At 49.3% G+C, this 19,218-nt stretch overlaps 1 protein-coding gene across 1 annotated transcript in view; it reads left to right on the top strand.

Moving 5' to 3' along the window:
* SPAG17 (sperm associated antigen 17) overlaps window positions 1–19,218 on the top strand; it is a 1,900,597-nt gene that overhangs the window by 1,187,689 nt on the left and 693,690 nt on the right. The window contains exon 26 of the mRNA XM_086935838.1: window positions 11,100–11,317. Coding sequence (XP_086791964.1) covers window positions 11,100–11,317 — 218 coding nt within the window. The remainder of the gene's footprint in view (window positions 1–11,099; window positions 11,318–19,218) is intronic.

The raw sequence follows: 19,218 nt of genomic DNA, 5'->3' as shown, positions 1-19,218 counted from the left end.
CCCAGCAAATATAGTGGAAAAACTTATTAACACACAACTAACACAGTTCATTCAGGAAAATTATCTGCTAGATCCCTCCCAGTTGGGCTTTAGGGCCAAACATAGTACACAGACGGCCTTAATAAATAAAACAGATGAACTCAGAACTATCTGGGATAAAGGATCCTCTGCAGCACTTATTCTACTTGACCTGTCGGCGGCCTTCGATACGGTTGATCATGTCACGCTCGTTGGCTGCCTCAAAAAACTGGGCATTGCTGATAAAGCCCTCGCCCTACTTCAATCATTCCTAACAGACAGAAGTCATTCAGTTCTGTTGGAGAAATTTTCATCCAACTCCTTCTCTCTTCCATGCAGGGTCCCCCAGGGATCTTCTCTAATCCCCCTGCTCTTCGATGTTTATGTTACAGAATTGACCTCCCTGATGAGATCTTTTGGGGTCTCCTCCACATCTTACGCAGACGATACCCAAATTGTGGTGTCAGCCTCTTACAATAAGGAAGTTACTATCTCTCAGTTACACAACTTTATGAGAACATATGAGAGCCATTAGTGCCTGGATGGATAAGCACTGCCTCAAAGTAAACTCAGAGAAAACTGAGCTGATACTCTTTGGTAATAAACCTCAATGCTGGAGCCCAGCATGCTGGTCAGTAGAGTTTGGAACCCTCCGAAACCCAGTCCAAAAAGCAAAAAACTTAGGCATAACCATAGATGACAAACTGAACTTTAATAAGCATATCAGCTCAGTTGTCTCTTCCAGCTTCAACACTTTGAGAATCATCAGGAAGACTCTTCCTTTTATTCCTCTCACCTCCAGAAAAACAGTCATCTCCTTATTAATACTCACAAAGTTGGGCTACTGTAACTGACTTTTTGTTAAGCTCCAAAACCAATATGTGAAAAAACTCCATAGCGTGCAGAATGCGGCAGCCAGGCTTCTTTTTGATCTTTCTAAGTTCCACCCAGTTTCAGCCTCCATTAAAGCACTTCACTGGCTTTAAGTTACCTCATTAAATTCTAGTCGCTATGCCTTACCTATAAAGCCTCGTATGATCTAGGTCCTAGTTATCTCACACAGTCCCCCTCCTGGTACATACCCAACAGACACCATCCGATCTAATAACTCCCTGACGGTCTCTCGCCCCAGTTTAAGAGTCTCAAATGGGGAGGCAGTTATTTTTCCTCGGAAGCTCTGGCTCGCTGTAACAGTCTGCCTATAAATAATAAACCAGCTCCCACAGTACTGAGTTTTAGGAAACTAACAAAACCCTGGCTTTTTAACCTCTAGTCTCCCTCTGCTCTCACCCATACTGCTATTCCCAATCAGCGCTAACACACAAATGGGTATTCAAGCGCTTCAGTGTGTTTAGATGTACAATGTATTCTTTATTCCTCCATTCCTTCCTTGCACTCTAGCTGATTACCCTTCATCCTTCAGGTCTTTGAAGAAGGAGTTTACTGCTTTCTTCATTTTCCCGATATCATTAATTTTGGGATTTCTTCTTCTAAGGCAGATGATGTTGTTATATTGTAATTTAACATTCGTTAATTTAAGTCTCTAATACCATCTTTTCTTGAAAGGTGGAGTCATTTGTCTGCTGTGTCGTCCCAGCTTTCCTCCTCATCCATATTTCTGGACTTTCTATATTCGATGAACAGACCATTTCATTTGCCTGAAGGACATCTCAGGCAGAATCTGTTTGTGGACAGACCAGCCCGCTCTACTGGGGCTCTGAGGCTTAGTTGTGCCTCGGATGCTCCTGAGAGGTCTGCGGTGCTGCCTCCGTTGTGGGTGAGAAGGAAGCGCATTGAATCAGGTTATTGTCCTGGAAGGAAGTTGTCAATCCTTTGCTGCAGTGTTGGGTTTACTTTCCAAGTGAATATTGAAATCGCCTCAGAGTAGCCTGCTGGACTCCGCCAGGTCCTTAGAGGTCGTATATTCCCTTTGCTTACCAGGGAATGGCTATTCTACCAGGAGTCCGGCAGTAGGAACCGCCCTGTTTAGCTCGATTACAATGTATTCAACATTGTGAAGCTTCGGTTCAAGAATGATCTTGCATTTGAGTAATTTGATGTTCTCTGTCCAAATAAAAAAAGAAATCTCCTGGTGGTTGTGAGAAGGTGGCCTGATATGCAGTGCTCACTATTCTAGTGAACACTATGTATCAGTCCAGCAACCCTTATTGATGATTGGTTGTAAGTCAACCTTATAGACCAGCTATCCTAGTAGCGTGGATACGAGCAGTCTAAGGCTAAAGACTCGAGAGGGCGTGTTAAGCCAGCTGTTATACCACATATACCCCTTGAACACCAAGTGAAAGGACACCATACAAGTGTTATGAAAATAAACAGTTATTTATTAAGAATCACAACAGCCCTGTACTCTTTATGAGGACAGGGTACTAAGCACAACCCAAAACTCTTACAAAATACTTAAGTTAGCACAGTATATACAAATGCCCGAGGGGCACGGAAAACCATATACTAGAAAAGTGGAATGCGAAATTACTAGCAGGTAAGTACAGTACTACTAGGCTTTGGAATCGCTAGGACTTGACTATAGAACCTTCAGATTACTTATAGGAGGCCTAGGGGACTCGGGTGCAGTGTGTGCACTCTCACGCGAGATGCGGGACAAAGTCTATGGTAGCTAGGAATTGCAAAGTTAGTGTTCTCGGGCGAACCCGACCTGGTAGGAGGAAAACGAAAGTGGATTCTGACCCTTGGGTAGTGAGGCTATGCTGGGGCACCGAAATGCCGAAGTTACCTAGCCCAGGGGCTGCAGCTGCATAGGACTCAAAGGACGTCGGGAATCCTCGTAGACGGACCAGGAGCCTGGAAGAAAGAAGTTGCTGGCAGGCGACCAGTGAAGAAAGTTCGATGGATCCAAGCCTGGATCGATGGAAGATGACACCTGAAAGCAGAGGGGACCACGTTCGTGACTACTAGCCAGTAGTCAGTGGGCACCAGGAGGGCACCGGATGGTAGCCACCTCGACTAGGCGAGTGGGTGACGCTGTGCTCGGAGATCTCACGGGCCAGGAGGCGTTGTCGGCGACCAGGATGGAGGAGCGAGCTGTCCCACGAAGATAGAAGCTGTCGGCGTCGCTGGACCCAGGATTGGGCAACAAAGCCTTGGCAAATTCAAGCCCACGCGTTGGACCTAAAATGGCGTCTGGAGTGGACCAGGAGGGTCCGGGGTGCCTCTCTTAAAGAAGGAAGCAAGGGCCAGTCTGGAGCAACCAGACCAGCAGCAGTGATGTCGTCGAGCGTCGTTCAGAAGGCCACAAGCCAGCCGGCTAGTAGCCAAACAACGCGGTGCACAGCAAACAGCAGAAGGGCCCCACGCAGATCGTGGAGATGCAGGGAGGCTGATCTTGGGTGCTGGAGCTGCGCAGGGTTGGGGCTTCTCGGACCCCAAAGCACTCACCAGTGGAAGACTCGGTGGGCTTGTTACAAAGAAGTCGTGCAGTCTTGGCGATCGTCGGTCCCTCGAGGTCTCGTCGCACTCATGGTTCTCAGCTTTGCTGTAGAGGTGAGTAGAGGTCAGAGGTGCCAGGGAAGCCGGGTCTCGTCGAGCTGGGTCGTCGGATTCGTGAAGAAGGACTTGCAGCAGACCGCAGTGTTCTTAGGATGGTGCCCGCTTGATGCAGGGTGACTACTCCTTCGCCACAAGGGAGAATCTTGAAGAAGGAAATCTTGAAGTCCTTTCGCAGAAAGTCGTGTCTTGATTCCAAAGATGATCTAATTTGAACAGGGGGCCCGCTCCCATCTTTACTAAAAAAGGGGGCTGACCCGGTGACTAGGTCCTGCCTATGGGTGGGACTAGGAGAGGGGTGGTTACACCCCTCTGCCATGCCGGACTTCCCCCAGGCCAGGGGCTGGTGTGCCCCTGGAACTGGTTCTGACCGGCCTATGCGTAGTGAGCACCGGGGTGCCACTCAGCAGTCACCTTCCTGAAAAGCCCTGCCTACCCAGGATACACAAAACCATGTCTGGGACGGTGCTAGCACCGCCCCTGACAGGAAACCCTTTGTCCAGGCTCCCCTCGCTGGAAGGACTCCCAGCTGCAGGGGGTCAGACTCGTGTCTGTGGTGGCAGCATCCATTTTGTGGAGCTGAGGCTTTAGTTAACTTTAACCGGGGTTCACAGTTACACACATGCCGTGTCCCTCTAGAAGGGTGGAATGCTAACCCCGTCGCCAGAATTGGCGAGGGGTTAGTATTCCAATTCGTATGACACCTTACTCGACATGTTTTGATAAAGCAATACCAAAGTTAGCATTTAACCGCGAGGATTATAATGCACTTAAGAGTATATGGTATGCGATATCATGGAACAGCTATTAGGACTTGGTTCCGCAAGCTGCAGACAGGCTCAGCTCATGCCAGAGCACCATCTCACACGATTCCAAGCACTCTGCCTTCAGGATTGTCAAGGCCTGCCATAGGAGTGACTGATAGGAATCTGTGTGTCCATTTTAGGGTTAGATATAGGTATACTATATCTACAGCAAAGGGTGATTACACGACCTTGCCCCAGCTGTCATGCAGCCAGTTGTGTCAAATTTAGGAGGCCAGCCAGGGGTGGCATAATACATGCTTCAGCCCCTGGTAGGCCCTGGGTACACCTATGCCCTGAGTTACAGGGTCTGATAGGGTGGCCCAGTACCAATTGGAAATGCACCTAGGGTACATGGAATCCATTTTACAGAGAGAGCAGTAGGCCTGGGGTCCTGATTGGCAGGGCCCCAGGTCGACTATGTCAAAAACCAGCTAAAACACAGGGCAAAAAGTTGGGGGCAACCATAGTCAGGAGGTACCTTCCTACACAACCCCCCCCCCCCCCACCCCCCCAAACGAAAGGAGATAAGGCTATCCTTGTCCAGGTAAGCCTCTATTACCTAAGTGGCCATATAAGGAAGGACCAGCTCTGGCTTGGTTTCCCCCTGTGTCATGGTCCACTAGGCAACCCCTCACCCTAAGGGTATCTGAGGGTCTCCACCATAGGGAATCTCTGTCTCTGGTGTGTCTTGGGAAAGAAAAAGGCTGATGCTGGGATGGAGTACTGAAGTGAGGCTCCTCTACCTTTGGGCTCAACTTCCTCCAATCACCATTCATCATGTGTGCCTTTCTTTCTTTAGCTGAGATGCACTGAGCTCTCAGGGTCAGCCTCTGTCTACCTAGAGCTGGAGGCTGAGTCCCTCTGTTTGGCTTACTGGAGGGACAGGTCAGGTCTGGGGTTTTTAGGCCCCATGTTTGGCTGTGCCCAACAGTGTCCAGCTGTGGGAGGTCCCTAACTACTTTTAAGGGGGATCCCTCAGGAGTCTGTTTTATTTTCACTTGGCTAGGTTTACCAGCTTCAGTGATCCTAATCTGCTGATTAAGGGGTTCTTTTGGACAGGGGGCCCTTTGGGGTCCACCACTGGCCTCCCTGACCTCTTCAGCCCTGGGCTGACTGAGGCAGGGTAGAGAGGTGCAGGTTACCTGCTCCAGACTGGGTCCCACCTGGGAAGGGTCCACTGCCATCAGGGGCTCTGCCAGGCTAGGCCTGACTACCTCTGGGGCAGTTCCTTCAACAGGGGTAGAGTCAGATCCCTGAGGAGGCTGGCTCTCACCTAGTGTCTGGGAGGGGGGAGACTCTTCTTCCTCCTCAATGCTCTCTGTTTGAGTGGAGTGATCCATTGTTTCAGGCTTCACAACCTCACTATCTGTTTGAGTAGAGGCTGAGACCATTTCAACCTTGCCAACCTTTTCAGGAGGGCACTCAGTTTGTGTTTGGGCTGTGACTGTCACAGCCCTCCTATCCTGTTCTGGAAAGTCTGTCTGAGCCTGGGCAGTGGCTACCACTGCCCTTCCAACCTTTTCAGGGAGGAATGGTGCTTGGACTGGGGCTGTAGCTATTACTGCCCCACTAACCTGTCTGGATAGGCCTATCATTCTGGAGTGAGTTTCTTGCTCCACCTCAGCCCATGCTGAGATTTCCAGGTCATTCCCCAGTAAGCAATCTACAGGTAGGGTGTCTGTCACTGCCACTCTCATGGGCCCTGTGACATTACCCCAGCTGAGCTTGACTACTGCCATGGGATGCCTTCTCTTCACTCCATGAATGTCTGTCACCTGATAAGTAAAACCAGGGGTCAGTTGAGCAGAGGGGACCAGATGGTCAATCACCATGGTGATGCTGGCCCCTGTGTCTCTGAATGCCTCAACTTTCTGACCATTCACTATGACCTCTTGTCTATACTTTCCCAAAATGTGGGGTCCAGTAGTGAAGTTGGCAAACCCCATGCCAGTCTCACAGACAAGAGTGTGGTCAGGGGACCTGGCTAGGCCATAGTCCTCCTGATTGCCCAGAGTAATGCCCACCACATTCTTGGGGGCACTCCCACCACCTGGGGGATTACCACTAGTGGTAACAGGAGGTTTAGGAGTATTACCTGGGGGCATATTTCCCTTATTACCATTTTTAGGGCAACTGGCATCACTTTTGTAATGACCCACCTGTTTACAGGTATGGCAATAAGGTTTCTTCTGTTCTGAAGGAGTGTTCTGGGACCCACCACCCTTGTTGGAGTTTTGGGGCCCTTGGGAAGTCTTCTCTGTGTATTTATCCCCACCCTTCTCGTGAGGCTTGGTTGATTCCTTTTTCTGGTCACCACCCTGGTTTTTGGGCCTACCCTGGTTCTGACCCATTTGTCTGCCCTCTTACCCAATTCCTGTGGAGAGGTCAGATCAGAGTCTACCAGGTGCTGATGTAATAACTGGTTCTGACAATTATTTAAGATTTGCTCCCTCATAATTAGATTATACAATCCTTTAAAATCAGTAACCTTACTACCCAGTAGCCAGCCTTCAAAAGCCTTAGTGGCACAATCAACAAAGTCAGTCCAATCTTGAGACTGAGTTTTCTGGGGGTCTCTGAACAGCATCCTGTATTGTTGAGTGGTTAAACCAAACCCATCAACCAGTGTATTCTTCAAGATTTTGTAATTGTTAGCATCCTCCACCCTTGTGGTGAGGAGCTTATCTCTACCTTTACCATCAAAGGAGAGCCACAAGATAGCTGCCTACTGACTTTGGGGAACACCCTGCACAGTGCAGGCCCTCTCCAAAGCAGTAATCCATTTGTGGATGTCATCCCCTTCTTTAAAGGGGGGCACTATCTTATTCAGGTGCTTTGTATCAAAACTCCTTTCCCTATTGCTAGGTTTATTGCTGCCACCAGTGGGCTGTAGCCCACATAATTCTTGCTCTCTAGCAAGGGCAAGTCTCTCTTTGGCCAGGGCAAGTTCGTCCCTTTCAATCCTCAGTTTGACTGCCCTTTCTTCAGCTTCATACACTCTCCTCTTAGGGGAAGACATCCCTCTGTGAGAAGAGTTGAGAGAGCCATTGGTTTGAAGGGATCTGTTAGAATCTCTTGATAGAGACCTAACTCGTCCATTCCCAATGTTAAGCTGACCTGAGAGTGGGCCCAGGGGTCCCCCAGTACCAAGCTCATGTCTGCTTAAGTTGGACCTGGTTAGTCTATTGACTTCTACCTGTCCCTTATCTGCCTCATCCCCTGACAACTGGTCCTCATCCTCATCATCAGCATCATCTGCTTCCTGGAGGGGATGGTCCTGGCTATCAAAGGGTCCCTGTAAGGAGGGCAAACTCCCATCTGGATTAGGAGAGCTAAAAAGTTTCTCAGCTTTCCTGGCATCATAAGTCTCTAAGAGACCAATCAGAAAGGAAGTTGTGGGGTTAGACCCCTGTCTTAGCTTCCTGAGGGTACACACCTGTCTCATCTCATGGAAGCTAAGAGCAGCATATTTAGAAGTGACCTGTGGAGGGTCCACTGACACAAGGGGAGACTCAGAGTTTCCTCCTTTGTCTGACATGCTGATTCTAGTGTGGTGTAAGTGATGCACCTACCTACACTATGTGTTTACCTACTGATCCCTTGCTAAGAGTTACAGCCAAGGTGTGCTAAGCCTTGAGGAGCTGCAACAGCTGGTTCAGTAGAACTCAGAGTATTCTAAGCTTAGTTATATGTACTAACAGTACTTATGTGATCTTTCAACAAGATATTCTTAGGATACGTGTGGTAAAACAACAGCAAGCTCAAATCCCAACCGCTGCTCACCAATGTGAGAAGGTGGCCTGATATGCAGTGCTCACTATTCTAGTGAACACTATGTATCAGTCCAGCAACCCTTATTGATGATTGGTTGTAAGTCAACCTTATAGACCAGCTATCCTAGTAGCGTGGATACGAGCAGTCTAAGGCTAAAGGCTCGAGAGGGCGTGTTAAGCCAGCTGTTATACCACATATACCCCTTGAACACCAAGTGAAAGGACACCACACAAGTGTTATGAAAATAAACAGTTATTTATTAAGAATCACAACAGCCCTGTACTCTTTATGAGGACAGGGTACTAAGCACAACCCAAAACTCTTACAAAATACTTAAGTTAGCACAGTATATACAAATGCCCGAGGGGCACGGAAAACCATATACTAGAAAAGTGGAATGCGAAATTACTAGCAGGTAAGTACAGTACTACTAGGCTTTGGAATCGCTAGGACTTGACTATAGAACCTTCAGATTACTTATAGGAGGCCTAGGGGACTCGGGTGCAGTGTGTGCACTCTCACGCGAGATGCGGGACAAAGTCTATGGTAGCTAGGAATTGCAAAGTTAGTGTTCTCGGGCGAACCCGACCTGGTAGGAGGAAAACGAAAGTGGATTCTGACCCTTGGGTAGTGAGGCTATGCTGGGGCACCGAAATGCCGAAGTTACCTAGCCCAGGGGCTGCAGCTGCATAGGACTCAAAGGACGTCGGGAATCCTCGTAGACGGACCAGGAGCCTGGAAGAAAGAAGTTGCTGGCAGGCGACCAGTGAAGAAAGTTCGATGGATCCAAGCCTGGATCGATGGAAGATGACACCTGAAAGCAGAGGGGACCAAGTTCGTGACTACTAGCCAGTAGTCAGTGGGCACCAGGAGGGCACCGGATGGTAGCCACCTCGACTAGGCGAGTGGGTGACGCTGTGCTCGGAGATCTCACGGACCAGGAGGCGTTGTCGGCGACCAGGATGGAGGAGCGAGCTGTCCCACGAAGATAGAAGCTGTCGGCGTCGCTGGACCCAGGATTGGGCAACAAAGCCTTGGCAAATTCAAGCCCACGCGGTGGACCTAAAATGGCGTCTGGAGTGGACCAGGAGGGTCCGGGGTGCCTCTCTTAAAGAAGGAAGCAAGGGCCAGTCTGGAGCAACCAGACCAGCAGCAGTGATGTCGTCGGGCGTCGTTCAGAAGGCCACAAGCCAGCCGGCTAGTAGCCAAACAACGCGGTGCACAGCAAACAGCAGAAGGGCCCCACGCAGATCGTGGAGATGCAGGGAGGCTGATCTTGGGTGCTGGAGCTGCGCAGGGTTGGGGCTTCTCGGACCCCAAAGCACTCACCAGTGGAAGACTCGGTGGGCTTGTTACAAAGAAGTCGTGCAGTCTTGGCGATCGTCGGTCCCTCGAGGTCTCGTCGCACTCACGGTTCTCAGCTTTGCTGTAGAGGTGAGTAGAGGTCAGAGGTGCCAGGGAAGCCGGGTCTCGTCGAGCTGGGTCGTCGGATTCGTGAAGAAGGACTTGCAGCAGACCGCAGTGTTCTTAGGATGGTGCCCGCTTGATGCAGGGTGACTACTCCTTAGCCACAAGGGAGAATCTTGAAGAAGGAAATCTTGAAGTCCTTTCGCAGAAAGTCGTGTCTTGATTCCAAAGATGATCTAATTTGAACAGGGGGCCCGCTCCCATCTTTACTAAAAAAGGGGGCTGACCCGGTGACTAGGTCCTGCCTATGGGTGGGACTAGGAGAGGGGTGGTTACACCCCTCTGCCATGCCGGACTTCCCCCAGGCCAGGGGCTGGTGTGCCCCTGGAACTGGTTCTGACCGGCCTATGCGTAGTGAGCACCGGGGTGCCACTCAGCAGTCACCTTCCTGAAAAGCCCTGCCTACCCAGGATACACAAAACCATGTCTGGGACGGTGCTAGCACCGCCCCTGACAGGAAACCCTTTGTCCAGGCTCCCCTCGCTGGAAGGACTCCCAGCTGCAGGGGGTCAGACTCGTGTCTGTGGTGGCAGCATCCATTTTGTGGAGCTGAGGCTTTAGTTAACTTTAACCGGGGTTCACAGTTACACACATGTCGTGTCCCTCTAGAAGGGTGGAATGCTAACCCCGTCGCCAGAATTGGCGAGGGGTTAGTATTCCAATTCGTATGACACCTTACTCGACATGTTTTGATAAAGCAATACCAAAGTTAGCATTTAACCGCGAGGATTATAATGCACTTAAGAGTATATGGTATGCGATATCATGGAACAGCTATTAGGACTTGGTTCCGCAAGCTGCAGACAGGCTCAGCTCATGCCAGAGCACCATCTCACACGATTCCAAGCACTCTGCCTTCAGGATTGTCAAGGCCTGCCATAGGAGTGACTGATAGGAATCTGTGTGTCCATTTTAGGGTTAGATATAGGTATACTATATCTACAGCAAAGGGTGATTACACGACCTTGCCCCAGCTGTCATGCAGCCAGTTGTGTCAAATTTAGGAGGCCAGCCAGGGGTGGCATAATACATGCTTCAGCCCCTGGTAGGCCCTGGGTACACCTATGCCCTGAGTTACAGGGTCTGATAGGGTGGCCCAGTACCAATTGGAAATGCACCTAGGGTACATGGAATCCATTTTACAGAGAGAGCAGTAGGCCTGGGGTCCTGATTGGCAGGGCCCCAGGTCGACTATGTCAAAAACCAGCTAAAACACAGGGCAAAAAGTTGGGGGCAACCATAGTCAGGAGGTACCTTCCTACAGTGGTAACAAGAGGTGAATTAGGCATCCAGGTTTCCATGAATAATAGTATGTCCTATTTACTAAGAATATGAGGACAGGGAGCCGTGTGCACCTCAGTATAGTCATTTGTGAAAATTCAGGTTGCTGAAAGGATCTTTGTTGAGTCTGTGCGGATGTTATGTCATGTGAATTTGAAAAGTGCGGCTAATCACCCGTGAGGGCTTCCAGGCACTGGATGCTTTTTAAACGCTCTCTGCTTCTACTTGCAGAAAAAAAAGATACAGAGTTGGAAGCCATGCTGAATTTCCCCTCTATTCTGACGTCAAGCGACATTCCTGCTGCACCAGTGCCTCCTGCTACCCCACCTGGCAAAGGTGGCAAGTCCCCCCGGAAACAAAAAACTGCCTCCCCAAAATCCGGCCGCAAGAAGACCCCGGAGCCAATTGAGGCACCTACAGAGGAGCCCCCCAAGCCAGCAGAGATGACGGTAAGATGATAAATCCTACGAGGGCTGGTGTTTGGGGCTCCACTGTGATTTCATGCCAAGGGAAGCAGATGAAAGCCTATTTGACATCACACATGTGAAAAGACAGGCATTGACACAGATAGTGCACTGCACTCCAGTTAGCTACATGAACCTAAATTTAAAAACTACCAACGTCTGCAGGTGTCAGGCATGATCTTGAACAAAGCGGGGGTTGATCCTGTTAAGGCTCATGAGGGAAGACACAATAAAGCGGGGTTTGATCCCAGTACGGCTCATGGGGGAAGGATCTATAAAGCGGGGTTTGATCTCTGTAAGGCTCATGGGGGAAGGATCTATAAAGCGGGGTTTGATCTCTGTAGGGCTCATGAGGGAAGGATCAATAAAGCGGGATTTGATCCTGTTAAGGCTCATGGGGGAAGGATCAATAGAGTGGGGTTTGATCCTGTTAAGACTCATGGGGAATGATCAATAAAGCGGGGTTTGATCCCAGTACGGCTCATGGGGGAAGGATCTATAAAGCGGGGTTTGATCCCAGTACGGCTCATGGGGGAAGGATCTATAAAGCGGGGTTCGATCTCTGTAAGGCTCATGGGGGAAGGATCTATAAAGCGGGGTTTGATCCTGTTAAGGCTCATGGGGGAAGGATCTATAAAGCGGGGTTTGATCTCTGTAAGGCTCATGGGGGAAGGATCTATAAAGCGGGGTTTGATCTCTGTAAGGCTCATGGGGGAAGGATCTATAAAGCGGGGTTTGATCCTGTTAAGGCTCATGGGGGAAGGATCTATAAAGCGGGGTTTGATCCTGTTAAGGCTAATGGGGGAAGGATCTATAAAGCGGGGTTTGATCTCTGTAAGGCTCATGGGGGAAGGATCAATAGAGTGGGGTTTGATCCTAAGGCTCATGGGGAAGGATCAATAAAGCGGGGTTTGATCCCAGTACGGCTCATGGGGGAAGGATCTATAAAGCGGGGTTTGATCCCAGTACGGCTCATGGGGGAAGGATCTATAAAGCGGGGTTCGATCTCTGTAAGGCTCATGGGGGAAGGATCTATAAAGCGGGGTTTGATCCTGTTAAGGCTCATGGGGGAAGGATCAATAAAGCGGGGTTTGATCTCTGTAAGGCTCATGGGGGAAGGATCTATAAAGCGAGGGTTGATCCTGTTAAGGCTCATGAGGGAAGACACAATAAGGTGGGGTTTGATCCCAGTACGGCTCATGGGGGAAGGATCTATAAAGCGGGGTTTGATCCCAGTACGGCTCATGGGGGAAGGATCTATAAAGCGGGGTTTGATCTCTGTAAGGCTCATGGGGGAAAGATCTATAAAGCGGGGTTTGATCCTGTTAGGGCTCATGGGGGAAGGATCAATAGAGTGGGGTTTGATCCTAAGGCTCATGGGGAAGGATCAATAAAGCGGGGTTTGATCTCTGTAAGGCTCATGGGGGAAGGATCTATAAAGCGGGGTTTGATCTCTGTAAGGCTCATGGGGGAAGGATCTATAAAGCGGGGTTTGATCTCTGTAAGGCTCATGGGGGAAGGATCTATAAAGCGGGGTTTGATCCTGTTAAGGCTCATGGGGGAAGGATCTATGAAGCGGGGTTTGATCCTGTTAAGGCTAATGGGGGAAGGATCTATAAAGCGGGGTTTGATCTCTGTAAGGCTCATGGGGGAAGGATCAATAGAGTGGGGTTTGATCCTAAGGCTCATGGGGAAGGATCAATAAAGCGGGGTTTGATCCTGTTAAGGCTAATGGGGGAAGGATCAAAAAGCGGGGTTTGATCTTGTTAAGACTCATGGGGGAAGGATCAATAAAGCGGGGTTTGATCCTGTTAAGGCTCATGGGGGAAGGATCAATAAAGCGGGGTTTGATCTCTGTAAGGCTCATGGGGGAAGGATCTATAAAGCGGGGTTTGATCCTGTTAAGGCTCATGGGGGAAGGATCAATAGAGCGGGGTTTGATCCTGTTAGGGCTCATGGGGGAAGGATCAATAAAGTGGGGTTTGATCTCTGTAAGGCTCATGGGGGAAGGATCTATAAAGCGGGGTTTGATCCTGTTAAGGCTCATGGGGGAAGGATCAATAGAGTGGGGTTTGATCCTGTTAGGGCTCATGGGGGAAGGATCAATAAAGCGGGGTTTGATCTCTGTAAGGCTCATGGGGGAAGGATCTATAAAGCGGGGTTTGATCCTGTTAAGGCTCATGGGGGAAGGATCAATAGAGTGGGGTTTGATCTCTGTAAGGCTCATGGGGGAAGGATCTATAAAGCGGGGTTTGATCCTGTTAAGGCTCATGGGGGAAGGATCAATAGAGTGGGGTTTGATCCTGTTAGGGCTCATGGGGGAAGGATCAATAAAGCGGGGTTTGATCTCTGTAAGGCTCATGGGGGAAGGATCAATAGAGTGGGGTTTGATCCTGTTAAGGCTCATGGGGAAAGGATCTATAAAGCGGGGTTTGATCCTGTTAAGGCTCATGGGGGAAGGATCAATAGAGTGGGGTTTGATCTCTGTAAGGCTCATGGGGGAAGGATCAATAAAGCGGGGTTTGATCTCTGTAAGGCTCATGGGGGAAGGATCTATAAAGCGGGGTTTGATCCTGTTAAGGCTCATGGGGGAAGGATCAATAGAGTGGGGTTTGATCCTGTTAGGGCTCATGGGGGAAGGATCAATAAAGCGGGGTTTGATCTCTGTAAGGCTCATGGGGGAAGGATCAATAGAGTGGGGTTTGATCCTGTTAAGGCTCATGGGGAAAGGATCTATAAAGCGGGGTTTGATCCTGTTAAGGCTCATGGGGGAAGGATCAATAGAGTGGGGTTTGATCCTGTTAGGGCTCATGGGGGAAGGATCAATAAAGCGGGGTTTGATCTCTGTAAGGCTCATGGGGGAAGGATCTATAAAGCGGGGTTTGATCTCTGTGAGGCTCATGGGGGAAGGATCTATAAAGCGGGGTTTGATCCTGTTAAGGCTCATGGGGGAAGGATCAATAGAGTGGGGTTTGATCCTGTTAGGGCTCATGGGGGAAGGATCAATAAAGCGGGGTTTGATCTCTGTAAGGCTCATGGGGGAAGGATCAATAGAGTGGGGTTTGATCTTGTTAAGGCTCATGGGGGAAGGATCAATAGAGTGGGGTTTGATCCTGTAAGGCTCATGGGGAAGGATCAATAAAGCGGGGTTTGATCTCTGTAAGGCTCATGGGGGAAGGATCAATAGAGTGGGGTTTGATCCTGTTAGGGCTCATGGGGGAAGGATCAATAAAGTGGGGTTTGATCTCTGTAAGGCTCATGGGGGAAGGATCTATAAAGCGGGGTTTGATCCTGTTAAGGCTCATGGGGGAAGGATCAATAAAGCGGGGTTTGATCTCTGTAAGGCTCATGGGGGAAGGATCTATAAAGCGGGGTTTGATCCTGTTAAGGCTCATGGGGGGAGGCTCAATAAAGCAGGATTTGATCCTAAGGCTCATGGGGTAAGGATCAATAAAGCGGGGTTTGATCTCTGTATGGCTCATGGGGGAAGGATCAATAGAGTGGGGTTTGATCCTGTTAGGGCTCATGGGGGAAGGATCAATAAAGCGGGGTTTGATCTCTGTAAGGCTCATGGGGGAAGGATCTATAAAGCGGGGTTTGATCCTGTTAAGGCTCATGGGGGAAGGATCAATAGAGTGGGGTTTGATCCTGTTAGGGCTCATGGGGGAAGAATCAATAAAGCGGGGTTTGATCTCTGTAAGGCTAATGGGGGAAGGATCTATAAAGCGGGGTTTGATCCTGTTAAGGCTCATGGGGGAAGGATCTATAAAGCGGGGTTTGATCCTGTTAAGGCTCATGGGGGGAGGCTCAATAAAGCAGGATTTGATCCTAAGGCTCATGGGGTAAGGATCAATAAAGCGGGGTTTGATCTCTGTATGGCTCATGGGGGAAGGATCAATAGAGTGGGGTTTGATCCTGTTAGGGCTCATGGGGGAAGGATCAATAAAGCGGGGTTTGATCCTGTTAAGGCTCATGGGGGAAGGATCTATAAAGCGGAGTTTGATCCTGTTAAGGCTCATGGGGGAAGGATCAATACAGTGGGGTTTGATCCGGTTAAGGCTCATGGGGGAAAGATCAATAGAGTGGGGTTTGATCTTGTTAAGACTCATGGGGGAAGGATCAATAAAGCGGGGTTTGATCCTGTTAAGGCTCATGGGGGAAGGATCTATAAAGCGGGGTTTGATCTCTGTAAGGCTCATGGGGGAAGGATCAATAGAGTGGGGTTTGATCCTAAGGCTCATGGGGAAGGATCAATAAAGCGGGGTTTGATCTCTGTAAGGCTCATGGGGGAAGGATCAATAGAGTGGGGTTTGATCCTAAGGCTCATGGGGGAAGGATCTATAAAGCGGGGTTTGATCTCTGTAAGGCTCATGGGGGAAGGATCAATAGAGTGGGGTTTGATCCTAAGGCTCATGGGGGAAGGATCTATAAAGCGGGGTTTGATCCTGTTAAGGCTCATGAGGGAAGGATCAATAAAGTGGGGTTTGATCCTGTTAGGGCTCATGGGGGAAGGATCAATAAAGCGGGGTTTGATCCTAAGGCTCATGAGGAAGGATCAATAAAGTGGGGTTTGATCCTCTTAGGGCTCATGGGGAAGGATCAATAAAGCGGGGTTTGATCCTGTTAAGGCTCATGAGGGAAGGATCAATAGAGTGGGGTTTGATCCTGTTAAGGCTCATGGGGGAAGGATCTATAAAGCGGGGTTTGATCTCTGTAAGGCTCATGGGGGAAGGATCAATAGAGTGGGGTTTGATCCTAAGGCTCATGAGGAAGGATCAATAAAGCGGGGTTTGATCTCTGTAGGCTCATGGGGGAAGGATCAATAAAGCGGGGTTTGATCTCTGTAAGGCTCATGGGGGAAGGATCTATAAAGCGGGGTTTGATCTCTGTAAGGCTCATGGGGGAAGGATCAATAAAGCGGGGTTTGATCCTGTTAAGGCTCATGGGGGAAGGATCAATAGAGTGGGGTTTGATCCTAAGGCTCATGGGGAAGGATCAATAAAGCGGGGTTTGATCTTGTTAAGACTCATGGGGGAAGGATCAATAGAGTGGGGTTTGATCTTGTTAAGACTCATGGGGGAAGGATCAATAAAGCGGGGTTTGATCCTGTTAAGGCTCATGGGGGAAGGATCAATAGAGTGGGGTTTGATCATGTTAAGTCTAATGGGGGAAGGATCAATAGAGTGGGGTTTGATCCTGTTAAGGCTCATAGGGGAAGGATCAATAGAGTGGGGTTTGATCATGTTAAGTCTAATGGGGGAAGGATCAATAGAGTGGGGTTTGATCCTGTTAAGGCTCATAGGGGAAGGATCAATAGAGTGGGGTTTGATCCTGTTAAGGCTCATGGGGGAAGGATCAATAGAGTGGGGTTTGATCCTGTTAAGGCTCATGGGGGAAGGATCAATAAAGCGGGGTTTGATCCTGTTAAGGCTCATGGGGGAAGGATCTATAAAGCGGGGTTTGATCTCTGTAAGGCTCATGAGGGAAGGATCAATAGAGTGGGGTTTGATCCTGTTAAGGCTCATGGGGGAAGGATCAATAGAGTGGGGTTTGATCCTGTTAAGGCTCATGGGGGAAGGATCAATAAAGCGGGGCTTGATCCTGTTAAGACTCATGGGGAAGGATCAATAAAGCGGGGTTTGATCTCTGTAAGGCTCATGGGGGAAGGATCAATAGAGTGGGGTTTGATCTCTGTAAGGCTCATGGGGGAAGGATCAATAGAGTGGGGTTTGATCTCTGTAAGGCTCATGGGGGAAGGATCAATAGAGTGGGGTTTGATCTCTGTAAGGCTCATGGGGAAGGATCTATAAAGCGGGGTTTGATCTCTGTAAGGGCTCATGGGGGAAGGATCAATAGAGTGGGGTTTGATCATGTTAAGGCTCATAGGGGAAGGATCAATAAAGTGGGGTTTGATCCTGTTAAGACTCATGGGGAAGGATCAATAAAGCGGGGTTTGATCTCTGTAAGGCTCATGGGGGAAGGATCAATAGAGTGGGGTTTGATCTCTGTAAGGCTCATGGGGGAAGGATCAATAGAGTGGGGTTTGATCTCTGTAAGGCTCATGGGGGAAGGATCAATAGAGTGGGGTTTGATCTCTGTAAGGCTCATGGGGAAGGATCTATAAAGCGGGGTTTGATCTCTGTAAGGCTCATGGGGGAAGGATCTATAAAGCGGGGTTTGATCTCTGTAAGGCTCATGGGGGAAGGATCAATAAAGTGGGGTTTGATCTCTGTAAGGCTCATGGGGGAAGGATCTATAAAGCGGGGTTTGATCCTGTTAAGGCTCATGGGGGAAGGATCAATAGAGTGGGGTTTGATCCTCTTAGGGCTCATGGGGGAAGGATCAATAAAGCGGGGTTTGATCCTGTTAAGGCTCATGGGGGAAGGATCAATAGAGTGGGGTTTGATCCTCTTAGGGCTCATGGGGGAAGGATCAATAAAGCGGGGTTTGATCTCTGTAAGGCTCATGGGGACAGGATCTATAAAGCGGGGTTTGATCCTGTTAAGGCTCATGGGGGAAGGATCTATAAAGCGGGGTTTGATCTCTGTAAGGCTCATGGGGGAAGGATCTATAAAGCGGGGTTTGATCTCTGTAAGGGCTCATGGGGGAAGGATCAATAGAGTGGGGTTTGATCTCTGTAAGGCTCATGGGGGAAGGATCTATAAAGCGGGGTTTGATCCTGTTAAGGCTCATGGGGGAAGGATCAATAGAGTGGGGTTTGATCCTCTTAGGGCTCATGGGGGAAGGATCAATAAAGCGGGGTTTGATCTCTGTAAGGCTCATGGGGAAAGGATCTATAAAGCGGGGTTTGATCCTGTTAAGGCTCATGGGGGAAGGATCTATAAAGCGGGGTTTGATCTCTGTACGGCTCATGGGGGAAGGATCTATAAAGCGGGGTTTGATCCTGTTAAGGCTCATGGGGGAAGGATCAATAGAGTGGGGTTTGATCTTGTTAAGGCTCATGGGGGAAGGATCAATAAAGCGGGGTTTGATCCTGTTAAGGCTCATGGGGGAAGGATCTATAAAGCGGGGTTTGATCTCTGTAAGGCTCATGGGGGAAGGATCAATAAAGCGGGGTTTGATCCTGTTAAGGCTCATGGGGGAAGGATCTATAAAGCGGGGTTTGATCTCTGTAGGGCTCATGAGGGAAGGATCAATAAAGCGGGGTTTGATCCTGTTAAGACTCATGGGGGAAGGATCAATACAGTGAGGTTTGATCCTGTTAAGGCTCATGGGGGAAGAATCAATAAAGCGGGGTTTGATCCTGTTAGGGCTCATGGGGGAAGAATCAATAAAGCGGGGTTTGATCTCTGTAAGGCTAATGGGGGAAGGATCTATAAAGCGGGGTTTGATCCTGTTAAGGCTCATGGGGGAAGGATCAATAGAGTGGGGTTTGATCTTGTTAAGACTCATGGGGGAAGGATCAATAAAGCGGGGTTTGATCCTGTTAAGGCTCATGGGGGAAGGATCTATAAAGCGGGGTTTGATCTCTGTAAGGCTCATGGGGGAAGGATCAATAGAGTGGGGTTTGATCCTAAGGCTCATGGGGAAGGATCAATAAAGCGGGGTTTGATCCTAAGGCTCATGGGGAAGGATCAATAAAGGGGGGTTTGATCTCTGTAAGGCTCATGGGGGAAGGATCAATAGAGCGGGGTTTGATCCTAAGGCTCATGGGGAAGGATCAATAAAGCGGGGTTTGATCCTGTTAAGGCTCATGGGGGAAGGATCAATAGAGTGGGGTTTGATCTCTGTAAGGCTCATGGGGGAAGGATCAATAGAGTGGGGTTTGATCTCTGTAAGGCTCATGGGGGAAGGATCAATAGAGTGGGGTTTGATCTCTGTAAGGCTCATGGGGGAAGGATCTATAAAGCGGGGTTTGATCTCTG

This window comes from Lissotriton vulgaris, chromosome 8 (genome assembly GCF_964263255.1).
Source record: "Lissotriton vulgaris chromosome 8, aLisVul1.2, whole genome shotgun sequence".
Taxonomy (NCBI): domain Eukaryota; kingdom Metazoa; phylum Chordata; class Amphibia; order Caudata; family Salamandridae; genus Lissotriton; species Lissotriton vulgaris.
The sequence above is the reverse complement of the archived record's forward strand: the minus strand, read 5'-3'. Positions and strand labels throughout refer to the sequence as shown.